The sequence below is a fragment of the Pyxicephalus adspersus genome, chromosome 1, assembly GCF_032062135.1.
Source record: "Pyxicephalus adspersus chromosome 1, UCB_Pads_2.0, whole genome shotgun sequence".
Taxonomy (NCBI): Eukaryota; Metazoa; Chordata; class Amphibia; order Anura; family Pyxicephalidae; genus Pyxicephalus; species Pyxicephalus adspersus.
The window spans coordinates 135246528-135259275 of NC_092858.1; the positions used below are offsets into that span (position 1 = coordinate 135246528).

Consider the following 12748-nt stretch of genomic DNA (forward strand, 5'->3'; position numbering starts at 1 on the left):
CAGATCGATATAAACGCAAAGATCTATGTTTATCCCATATATATGCCATATATATTTGTACATATAGTAATTATGAATACAATTTAGATGCATATTAATATGATCCTCTGTAGTTCCCCGTGTTATTGATTTTACTTTATTTTAGTATAGTGGAAAGGCTGACTCCCCTGTCTGTAGGTCCTGCTCTCTGCCCATGTCTATATGCCCCCGATCTGTCCATGTCTATATGCCCCCGATCTGTCCATGTCTATATGCCCCCGATCTGCCCATGTCTGTATATCCCCAGACGGCCCTCGTGCCATGGATGGCTCCTGGTGGGCCCTACAATCGGGTATCTGTGCCAATCTCGGCGCCCATGTCTTTATTAATTATTAAGATGTCTTTATTAAACATATGGTGGGTTGGAGGTGAAAAGTAACATTCCTTGTTGTCAGTAATTAGAGCGTTCCAGAGGCATCCAATTACCGGCACTATGTTTGGAAAGTGTTTGATAAGTTTACTGTTCAATCCAAAGCAGAAATGCCATCAAAATCGCTTGTTGGAAGCCAATGGATTGATCTCAGAGTTTATTTCATTTTATAAATATAATTGTATAAATATAATATATTTCATAGAGTTTATCATTCATGTCATAGATCAATGCAAACAATGTCTTATCTGTATCTCCATCCTTCTCTGATCAGGTTCCCCAAAGAACAATTCATCTTTTGAGGCCGATCTGCATCTCCCCCCGAAGTTGAGGCGGTTGTACGGGCCCGTGGGGGCAGCGGGTCGGCTACATCTCCAATCGTTACCCGATGCAAGGTCGGCAGTGTCCCGATCGGATAAGACGGATCGCCTGGTGTTACTGGGGGAGAGCAGCTGGGACACCCACAGCCTGAAGATCAGCCAGGCCCCCCAGGTCAGCATCAGCCGCAGCAAGTCCTACAGAGAGAACAGCGCCCCCCTGCTGCGAGACGACCAAAGCCCTGATAGTCTCCAGCAGCAACATCAAACTGCTTCCAGCACCCCTTGTCCCTCTCTGCAGGACAGGCTAGGGGCCCTCTCCCAGAACCCAGGGGAGGAGGACGACGAGGAGGAGGAGGATGAAGAGGATGAGGAGGATGAAGAAGAGGAGGATGAAGCTGACAAGCAGCATAATAATAATAACAATAACACCAGCAACTCCAACAGAGGACTCCTGAAAGAGCAGATCCCACAGTTCCAGCAACCACAGCAGCAACAGCCAGGATGTGGTCCTGATGGGGACCTCTCCCCCAAAGAGGAACTTCTGCTCCATACTTCTGATGGAGATGGCAAGGATGGAGAGGACAGTGTGTGCCTGTCAGCTGGCAGTGACTCAGAGGAGGGCATGCTAAAGAGGAAACAGAGGAGGTACAGGACCACCTTCACCAGCTACCAGCTGGAAGAACTGGAGAGGGCTTTCCAGAAAACCCACTACCCAGATGTCTTCACCAGGTACATACTCAGGGGGCATAGGAAGGATGGGGGCATGGGAGGAATAGGGGGATAGGAAGGAAGGGGGTATGGGAGTAATAGAGGGGGACAGTACCATGGGTTCTAAACTGCAAGACAACCTATCACAAACTATAATAATAAAGGAACTAGAAGTGACAACATGCCAAGATCTGAAATGAAGCTTCTTTTAGAGTACATACTTTTATTAATCAGACTGAGATCTCCTTTTTTTACTCCATTTATTTCAGTGTCTATTCTCAAATTACTTAGCTGATCTAGGCAGCAATTGTTAATACTAATATTAATAATGATAGTAATAAAATAATAGCAAAATAAATCACCCCCATATACCGTGGATTTGTTCTTCACCCCTACCCTTCCAGCGCAGATTGCTAGCCATGTCTCCGGCTGTGTATTTATATCCCCGGTGTCAGCTCTGTAGGGATCAGTTACACAGCAGTGTGCAGGCCAGCCCGGCATTGCCGCTCCCCAGACACCTGACCATTGTCATTTACCGCACAGCTCCAGTGCTGGGACACTGACACAAGCCAGCCCTTCACTCTCAGCTGTCCATCACCAATACTGACATGTTGTAGAGGAAGAACACAATATTTCCTGCTATTATTGGATGGGAAACTATAAGAAAAGTATAATGATAAAAAAATAATCATACAAAAGTTCAAACCCTAATTCTGGTATAGAAAAACAGATACAACTTTTTAAAGTTTAAAGCTATTTAATGTATTTCGATAAAAAGAGAATCATTATTTAATTTATATATATATATATATATTTTTATTATTTTTTTCTGTAATATTTATATATATACAAATATTTATTTATATACACATGTATATATATTTATTTATTTTTTTCACACATGTATATATATTTATTTATTTTTTTCACACATGTATATATATATGTATATGTACTGGTTTTCGATTATAAATCGATTCGGATTGGGTGTATTTAATCGCTGTTTTTGATGTGTTTCCTCCTAGAGAGGAGCTGGCGATGCGGTTGGACCTGACAGAAGCCAGGGTGCAGGTGAGTGTTGTTTGGGGGGCATTGATCAGGGTGCAGGGTGTATTGGGTGCACCTTCCAAGTCTTGCCTGTAATCCCCCAGCTGCTCCAGTAAACATTTGTGGCATTGCAGCCTATTAATAGAATCCCCAATGTCACCGCTGCCTGCAATCAGTGCCTAAATGCTAAACTGAAAACAAATCAATCTCCCATGAGTCCAGGAATTAATTAATCAAACAACGTGCAATTATTACATTCCACCTTTGATAAATGAAGGAGCAAGTTTGGAGGCGACAGGGGAGGAGTGGGAACTTGAAAACAGTGTCCATAGCCGCAGCTTGTTGGGGTAAGTGGGGAAGAGGGCAGGTGGCATGTGCTGTGCCAAAACCTAGGTTGACTATCCATATGCACAATGCCAAAAAAAAAAAAAAGTTGATCGGTGTGGTCCCCCCTTTTTTTAATAGAGCATAAACTAGGAAAAGGCTCGGTTGTTAGACAAACATGCTGAAGGCAAGGCAGGTATTTGGCTGTGATTAAGTCTCCAATAGGGCTTCATAAAAGCACACTTAGTGCTAGAACAAACAGGGCTATTTCATGGCAAAGGGCTGTTTGATTTCCCCATCAAGCTTGCAGAAGGAGCTGGCTAATGCTATTTGATTTCCCATTTTTTTGATAGCAATAACCCTGCATTGATCTAATCGCTGGCCCTGTAAGTGAGTGCAATGCTATTAGAGGTGTTTGTTGCTCCATACCACAGTGCATTTTCTAACCCCAGTCTCATAACCAAAGAGACGATAAACATTGGGATGCCCTGATTGCCAACAGAAAACAGATGTCTCTGGGTTTGAAGCTGAGCAAATCACTTTACAGTTACAATCAAGAGCTGATAAAGCATAATAAATTCCATATGGCTCATTTAATACACAACAGCTTCTTGCATTAGGAGGGCTAATCTGACATGTCTCCCTCTTTTTGTTGACACATTTCTCCATTGTCAAACAGGGATGTGACAGGCAGTCAGTATTTGGTGCACCGAGGGGGGAAAATTCGTGGGAAAGTTAAATAACTTTTTTTTAGGAGAGCGAAATAAGGAAGCAGAATCTAACTAAGAGTGCAAATTACTAATACTGATCTCTGGGGTAGGGGGGGGGGGGGGGGGGGGATGGGCATATTATCTGGGAGATATGGGCAATGATGGCCACTTGGGATCAGCAATACACGGCTATTGGATTTGTGCTTTTATATACTTTATTTGTTGTAGATGTCAGCATTCTAAAATATATAGCTATTTGTGTGAATTGTTGTTTTTTCGTGCTCCAAAAACGAAAAAGTGGGTTTATATTATTTTTGTGTATTTGTGTGTGTATATATATATATATATATATATATATATATATATATATGAATTAATTGCATTTTATAGGAAGAATAATTATTTTAGATGTTGTAATAACATATATTAAAGTAACGTACTTTATTATACTAAAATATTATAATTTTTTGCATGAAATTTAAGACCACTGTCGGGAGTGTAGAATAATATATATATATATATAAATATATATAATAATTTCTTTTTTTTTAATATAGATATTTATACTCTTCCCAGTTTCAATTCGTACACATTTTATTTATATATAAATTTTTATATTTGTAAACTATACATATGTATGTGAAATGCATTGTTTAATTTCCATTTAACAGCCCACTATTAACCCTTTTATGAGCCTTTTATATATTTTTTTTATTGGTGGCTGGGAGCTCTCTTGTGCTGTATTTATATAGCGGTAATGAGAATTTTACAAGCACGTTTAACAGGTGAAAGGCAATCCATTACCACCAAGTCACCATTTAAGAGACAACAAATGTCCATTCAAATCTGTCCTTCTCACTCCGTACAGATTATTTATTTAATTTATATATCGCACATTTTCTACAGGATCTCTATTCCCGATGGTATATAACCGGCACAATTCAATTTTTTATATTAAGATCACATGCCATGGCAAAGATGCAATGTGATGATGTATTACAACCGAAAAAAAATAAAACTGATATATATTTTATATATTTATATATAGATCTCCCCTTTGATAATAATTAACCATTTTCCGATTTTTCCTGACAGCCTAATAAACGGCTATGATTTAATGCTACGAAAATAAATACACATGGATTTCATTTTTGTATTATACTAATCATATTACTGAACCGATTTAATGATCTCTAACTCATATAATTGTACCATCCATTATTAACTGCGAGAAGGCAGCTGCAAAGCAGCGATGATTTAGTCTTGCAGCAAAGAGATGGGGAGTGATTCATTATTGTAGGATCCCCCCACCTTTCTGCAGAACCAGCTCATCAGTATAAAATAGCCATCCAGGAATATTATTCTATCACATAAACTGCTGCCATATCATACCTCGTGTTTGGGCAATCACCTGAGCACAATGCTGCTCTTATTAATCAGTGGAGACTTGATGCTGAATAATCAATGGGTTGTATGGGGGCCACATCCATCCCTGCCCAATACTGCATACATAAATATATGTTACATTTTTTTACTCGTTATTTCCTATGAGTTTTGTAATATTTGTGTTTATAGGACAAACTAGTTAGTACCCAGGTATCAGACTCTGATTTCTGTCTGTAATTCATACCAGCCAATCAGAAGTCAGCATTCATTTATCTGCGTTAAACTAAAGAATGATGATGTGCTATGGGTGCTGCACATGACATCTGAAAGCTGGCAGATTTATGAGAATACATTTATATTTCATGATATGTGTATGGAAAGTGACGTGAAAGGATTGCAGTGATGATGATAATATCTGTATATGGTGGATCTAAGGGTTACAGGGATGAGGATGATATCTATAGTTGTGGAATCTCATGATTGCAGTGATGATAATAATATCTGTATATGGGGAATTTAGGATTTCAAGGATGAGGATGATATCTGTGCATGGGGGATCTCAGGATTGCAGGGATGAGGATGATATTTGTATTTAGGGATCCCAGGATTGCAGGGATTGTGGTAATATCTGTATATGGGGATCTCAGGGTTGCAGGGATGAGGATGACTGGTACACAGAGTGATGGAGCCTTCTTCTGATTCCAGGTCTGGTTCCAGAATCGCAGAGCAAAGTGGAGGAAGAGAGAGAAGGCCGGTGCCCAGACTCATGCCCCTGGCTTGCCTTTTCCTGGCCCATTATCAGCCAGCCATCCTCTGAGCCCATACCTTGATGCCAGTCCCTTCCCCCCCCACCATCCTGCCTTGGACTCTGCCTGGACCGCTGCTGCTGCAGCTGCTGCCGCTGCCTTCCCCAGTCTACCTCCTCCCCCCGGCTCCGCCTCATTGCCGCCTAGCGGGGGCCCTCTGGGACTCAGCACCTTCCTGGGGGCAGCTGTGTTTCGGCACCCAGCCTTCATCAGCCCGGCGTTTGGCAGGTAAATCACGTCATACGTCATACTACTGCATGCTAGAAGAGGGAGCGGGATGACGTCACACCTTGCCCTGCGTCATTACAGGCAGGAGATGACGTCACCATTCTGTTGTGCTCTGAGCTGGGTGCAGTGTACTTAATAGCTCAGTGTTGTGGTGCTGTATAGGAAAATGATGATACGGTTATGTCCTTGTGATAAAATCTTGTTTTATTTATATGTATGTCATGTTTAATAGTTATAGTTACCTATCAGAATTCATCTCTAGAGTAAAAAAGAAAAAAACTGTTGCCTACAGCAGTGCCATCTGATCTGCTTCAAGGCTTGCTGAAGGTTTCTGTGCTCCAGATCCCACCATATACATCTAATAATTACACACATTTATATATGTCCTCTATAGCTCACCTACTAACATGAGAACCTTTTAGTACAAAGTATGTAGATACAGGCCCCCAAATACACCCTGAAAAAGTATTTCACAAAATATGATACAATATGATTACATTGAATCATTTAGAGGTTGAATAAAAAGTTTAGTATAGTAGGATATTTTTTTGTTGGTTCTGTAAGAGAGATATTTGACAGCCATTCAATAGCATATAATATTGTATCTGCAGTTCACACATAAGAGACCTCCAACTTACCTCTCTGATCTCCTTCCATTATTTCTGCTCCCTCTCTGCTTTGTGAAATCTCTTCTGTGCGTATTATATATGTATAATGTAAAAATATCAGATCTGATGGAGTTTGCTTCCTGAGAGCAAAAGTTTGATTTGCGTATGTATGTGTACGTATGTATGTATGTGCGTATGGTCTCAAAAAGACTAAATTTATTTGATTTATTTATAAAGCAGTTTCCCTGACATTCACCAAATATTCATGGCAGGTGAATTGTTGTGATACACGTGCTTTAAATGACAAATTTACTACCAGTGACAGTTACACATACACATATGGCCCTGAATTTTCTTTACCTTGCTGGTTGACATTTCCCTACACAGGGTATTGTCCATTTTAGCTTTTCTGCATTTTAATAATAATTTATCCCTTGTGTATAGCAGTGTCAGGTTACACTTGTCTGTTTTTTGTGAATATTATAGCCTAGAAAAAGCCCTTCCTATCCCGGTTTGTTCAGTAATGGAGCAGTTATTCTTAATCGCAGTGGGTGACGTACTGTGTTCTGTGGTGTCCTCCTATAATACATACAGCAGCTTGTTTTACATTGAGTGCAGGAATAGTCACCTTCCGAGGACACCTTGTTATAGAACACTGAAAAGTGCAATTATTGAGTTGTAGGGTTCATAAACAAAGCTTTTAACAAATGTCATCACCGCTGTTTAATTACAAGTACCAGCAACTGCCATGCAACTGCCACAAATGAAGCAATGTAACAAATACAGAGGCAGAACATTTACAATACATCATACAGACTTACTCCATAAACTAGGGTGATGAGCAATGTACAAATACCCCAGAACAGCCAATCACCCCTCATGGTTCTATAATTAGAATATTAAGGAGATATTTGATTGGTTGGTAATATTTATATAGTAAAGGATATTCTTTACAATAAATCATACAGACCTGTTCCATAAACTAGTACAGTGATTACAGGTGGTGGACAATGTGCATCACCCCATGGAAAGCAATCACAGCTTTCTCATTAGATTTATTACTGAGGTATTTATTTGATTACTAATACTTACTTCACTATCATTGTTGCTTATTAAAAAAACTCATTTCCTATAAACCCTGGCACATGTGTTGTTTTATTCTAGCAGACATATGTTTTATTTCCCATGCAGAATATTAGGAATGATAACAAAGAGAAATATGTACTTTGGCCAGGACTGTAGATGAAAGTCTCATGATGTATGTCCCAATTAGTGTGTACTAAACAGACTTTTTTTGGAAAGTTGGAATTATTTCCAAAGTGAGCTGAAGATAGAATATAACTAAGCATGGATGTTGAGATAATCACAAGCTAATTAGTCACTAACCAGACGCTTCACATCTGGAGAGTTAGTTGTGTGTTATAGAGGGCCAGATTACCAATTTCTGTCCGGATGAGTAGAAGAGAACGACATTGTGTTCATGTTCTTCAGCGTCTGATCTTGTCAAGGCTCAGCAATGACACCGCATACTAGAATCTCTCAGTAGCTAGGCCAAGAGTCTTCAAATATCACAGCAAGGCAACCGATGATCACAGCCACGTCTCATGGAGAGCCCATAAATTCTGTGTCTCCTGGGTCTGTCACCTGTATTTTACTGGGGAGAGCAGTAAAACATCCCTAGTAAACTATAATAGCTCTTCTGTCATTCAGCTTAGGATGTTAGGCCTCGATGGATATTTGACATTCGGCTTTTAGGAAAATGTACACAACTATTACTTCCTGCTAGAGAAAGGCCAGGAGTCCCGAGTAACCGGAATCATTGTGTGCTGTCAAATGGGAATCACAGCTGCTGTTCTGCTGCTGCCTCTCAATTGCACATTCATAGGTTTACCAACATGTTTACAGGGGGTTAATGCTAGTTTTTCTGCTGTAATATTTAAACAAATAATGCAAGGTTTAAAATTAATTTTTTTAACCATACTTTATTGGATATAATGAAAATATAGACTTTGAGATTTCTGTAGCATAACAAGGTTGAAATACTAAAGGATAGGACACAGTTGATTCCTCAGATACCATAGAAAGGCCATTTATAGTCTGTGCATGCTTAAACTTGTAGTCCTTAATAATGCCTAATTACATACCAGCCATGCCATGCCATTGCGGTACTGTAACGCCAAGGCTAAAAACTGAGATGCATGTGTGTGTGTATATATATATATATATATATATAATTAGTATAATTTTTACGTTTGTAAAGGATACACAATTATTCTATTTCTTAGCTTAAACAAAGTGAAGTGATAGGGATGGAGTCACTAAACACCCTTTTATCTGTCCTAATAAAGTCTAAAGATTCCAGTTATTAAATGCGTTGTGAAGCGGGGGGGGGGGGTGCGGATACACTTATCAAGGCTGAATGATTAACTTGCATTGCAAAGATGGAATCAGGTCCAAATAATGAACTTGATTAGACATTTGAAGTGAACATGGGCCAGAACACAAGTCCATGATACATATTCTATAGAACGTACCCATGTTGAGGTTGGGAGGAACTCGTCATAATGCATTGATCACAGCAATCTGGATTTGTGCAAATAATAAAATTATTATTTTAAATATTTTCGGTTATTTAAAACAAACATTGTTTAAAAACATTTATGGGGATTGCAGGTAATATATATATCCATGATACAGAATACCTAAGTTTAGGTGACCCAGACTACTTTTATTAACTTATAGGGCTGGCATATTACGCAGCACTTTACTAAGTCCATAGTCATATCACTAATTGTCCCTTGGTGGGGCTCACATTCTAATGTCCCTACCATAGTCATTTATATGTCATTAATAGTTTAAGGACAATTTGGGGGAAAGCCAAGTATCCTAACTGCATGTTTTTAGGATGTGGGAGCAAGCCAGTGTGCCAAGAGTAAACCCACGCAAACAAAGAGGGAAGATACAAATTCCTTGCATATAGTGTGCAGGCTGAGATTTCAACCTGATTAAATAGTGCTGCAAAGGCTAGCCACCGTACCCCCTCAGAGGGTAATAGGCCAACAGTGACTTTTATTTAAAGTTATACATACATAAATTGTATTGTATACGGCTGAGAAACACTGGTCTGGAGCTTCTATTTAGTAAATGGAATAAACATTTTTCTATATTTGCTTTTATCCTATACTTTCACATTTTTCTATACTTGCTCATATAGTGACAGATATATGGCTTTTTTTTTGGTATTATGCATTATACAGTGATAGTGAAGTATGATTTTCTCAGTTACATTTTGTTGTGATTTGTTATTTTGTTAGCTTTGGTGACAAATGTCCATTTTATTTTGCAGGTTGTTCTCCACGATGGCCCCTCTAACTAGTGCTTCCACTGCAGCAGCCCTGCTCAGGCAACCCAGTCCGGCTGTGGAGAGTGCAGTGCAATCCAGCGGCTTGTCCGACCCCGCCACCACTGCAGCAGACAGAAGGGCGTCAAGCATAGCAGCCCTTAGGCTAAAAGCTAAAGAGCATGCAGCACAACTTACACAGCTGAATATCCTCCCCGGAAACAACACAGGGAAAGAGGTCTGCTAAGCAAAGGGCACCTCTGCTGCAAACCCACCAAGACCAAATGGAAGCAAAATGTGGACCAGTGACTATAGACTTGTCTGCCCAGACATGCCATGCGTACCACTACAGTAATAATGAGTGTAAAAACATTATGCAGCTCCTGAGCAGTAAAACCTTGGTATGTCATCCACTGCCACCCCACTCCCTGCTCATTTCACCATGATGTCCTAGTATGCGCAAATTGATGTATCTACGCGACTTACTTTCTCGCCATTTTCCAATGCCTCTTCATTTTATAGGCTAAGACATTCCCAAAACCATCCCCTTCCCCCCATGTTCCAGTGTTAAAACCCTACCCCGTCAAATCCCCAGCACCCCAATACTGGCAGGCCGAAATGTTACTTATGCAGGACTTTTGCTACAAAGATTTGATGCATACATACCTAGAGTCCAGTTAGTCAGTGCACTTATAAGAGCTGTATATCTCTATACTGTATTATTTTGTTTATCATACACCAACCAAGGTTTTTTTTTTATACCAAACCAAAGGGAAATGAACTGTCAGATTTATGGACTGTTTAAGTCACTAAACTGTGATTACTGATTCTGTATATAACATTGTTATAAAAAAAATAATAAGGAAAAGAGCTTTGTATATTTGAAATGTTATAAAAGAATTGCACTCAGTGTAGTGTTGTAAAAGTTTGTCAATCTGTAGAATTCAATGTGTTGTAGATACCACAAGGTTCCTAGCAAAAATATTTATGTACAAACTCTTTATTTAACTTATTAACTGTAGAGGTTTCTCAGAACTTCAGAATGATGCTACCGTACCTGTGTAATGTTGTTTCATTGTCATCGCTTTCCCATACTCTACGATGGGAAAGTGAACCACTCAGAATAAAAAAAAAAAATCTACTCTGTTTAACAAAATGTAAAGCCTGTGACATGCATTTTTTCCCTATAATGACCATGTATTTTGTTTTCTTGTATTTATATCATTGATATGCTATGATGCTGATGTCAGCCATGTGCCTGCCCCCAAAGGGGGCTTATAGTGTCCCATCATACTTAAACACAATATAGGGCTAGTTAGGATGGAAGCCAATAAACACAAATCAGTAGCGTTAGGGTCACGTAATGGGGAGACCAGCTCTAATGTAAGTTTTTAGGGGGTTGGTCAAGCATTAGGGTGTGTAAAGCTAAACTTCGGCCTTACCTTTAGTATTGCTGCAGCAAGAAAGATTGATCCCCTCTCACTTCTAGCACTTTACTTCCCAGCCCAACTGTTTGTAACTAATTTAGTTTAGTGAATTTTAGTTATTTTGATCATTGGAGGATCAGCATCACATGGGGCATTAGGTAGGGTGGTTGGCATTCACAAGAAGCCTGTCCAGGAACTTCCAGTGTTGCAGACATAAAACCACCAATCACGGCATATTGATTTGATCACGGCATGATTGCTTTATTCCCCCCAAGAACCAATCCACTGGTTGCATTAAGGCTGAGAACTCTTGAGAAGAATATTTCAGCTTTAGGCGTTTAGGTACAATGATCTCTGTACTGTAAGTATGGAGGAGTAACACTGTTTCCCTGTGCTGCTTACTCCTGATTTGGACTACAGAACTATTCCATCTCTCATTATCTTTATAACATAAAACATAACTGTTCTTTAGTTACAGAGGTAATGTGGGAAGGACTGATCAAGAATCCTAGGTCATTCAATGCAATGCATAATGTACAAGATGGTAGCAGCTCCATGTTTTACACCTAAATAAACCACCCCAGTGTCATGGGGAGGTTTATTGCACAGGATAAGTTTGCACTTTTTGTGTTTTGGGGGAGCGTTGGCATTTACAGTTCTGAAATCTTTGAAATCTCTCTGAAATCAATAACTGCATGCACAAAACCATTTCCCATTCTAAATCTGGACCCTTGTACTATGAGGCAGAAGTGTTAATCTTTGAGCCACTGTGCTGTTCTTTCATATAGTCATATAGCAGTATGATGTAAACAGTATGCAGTGGGTATAAGGCATTCATTACCAAGGAAATAACTATATTTACAGTATACCATGCTATGCAGCATGAGAAGGGGCAGTATTGTCTGTCTGCATGCATTACGGGACATACTCCCTATTTCAGTACAGAATTCTAACGGTGATGTGATGAATGTGCCTGCACTGCGACATTTCCGTATCAATAAACACAAAACAATTGTATACACTTTCAATGCACTAAAACCTTTAAGTGCATTTAAGGCATATATTTGTGTGACCTAAAAATGTTATTGGAAACACGAGTACTGTATACACACCCATATACACATGCAAACACATTTAAATACATGTTTATATGTTTTTCATGCACCCAACAAATGCACGGTGGAAAACTAAAATAAATTGCAGCCAAAATGTTTTCTCTAAATGCAAATGTATATGATAAATCTGCATAGGAAAATAATAGGTGTGTAAGTTCTGTTGCATGCTTTTTACAAACAATCTAGCGGGTAAATGCAGATACTACTACCGGTACATAATGTAAGCCTACAGAATGTTCTCTGATTGGCTCTAAGACACAGGTTCATTTACTGACTTTACTACTATGTATCGTTATAACCTCCTCAAACACTTTTTTTTA

The 12748-nt window shown here is 39.3% G+C and overlaps 1 protein-coding gene across 1 annotated transcript in view; it reads left to right on the forward strand.

Annotated features, from left to right (window-relative positions):
- ARX (aristaless related homeobox) overlaps nucleotides 1-11042 on the forward strand; it is a 12018-nt gene extending 976 nt beyond the window's left edge. The window contains exons 2-5 of the mRNA XM_072427859.1: nucleotides 684-1458; nucleotides 2463-2508; nucleotides 5610-5938; nucleotides 9893-11042. Of these exons, the coding sequence (XP_072283960.1) occupies nucleotides 684-1458; nucleotides 2463-2508; nucleotides 5610-5938; nucleotides 9893-10133 (1391 nt within the window). The 3' untranslated portion in view covers nucleotides 10134-11042. The remainder of the gene's footprint in view (nucleotides 1-683; nucleotides 1459-2462; nucleotides 2509-5609; nucleotides 5939-9892) is intronic.
- Nucleotides 11043-12748: the final 1706 nt, after the last annotated feature.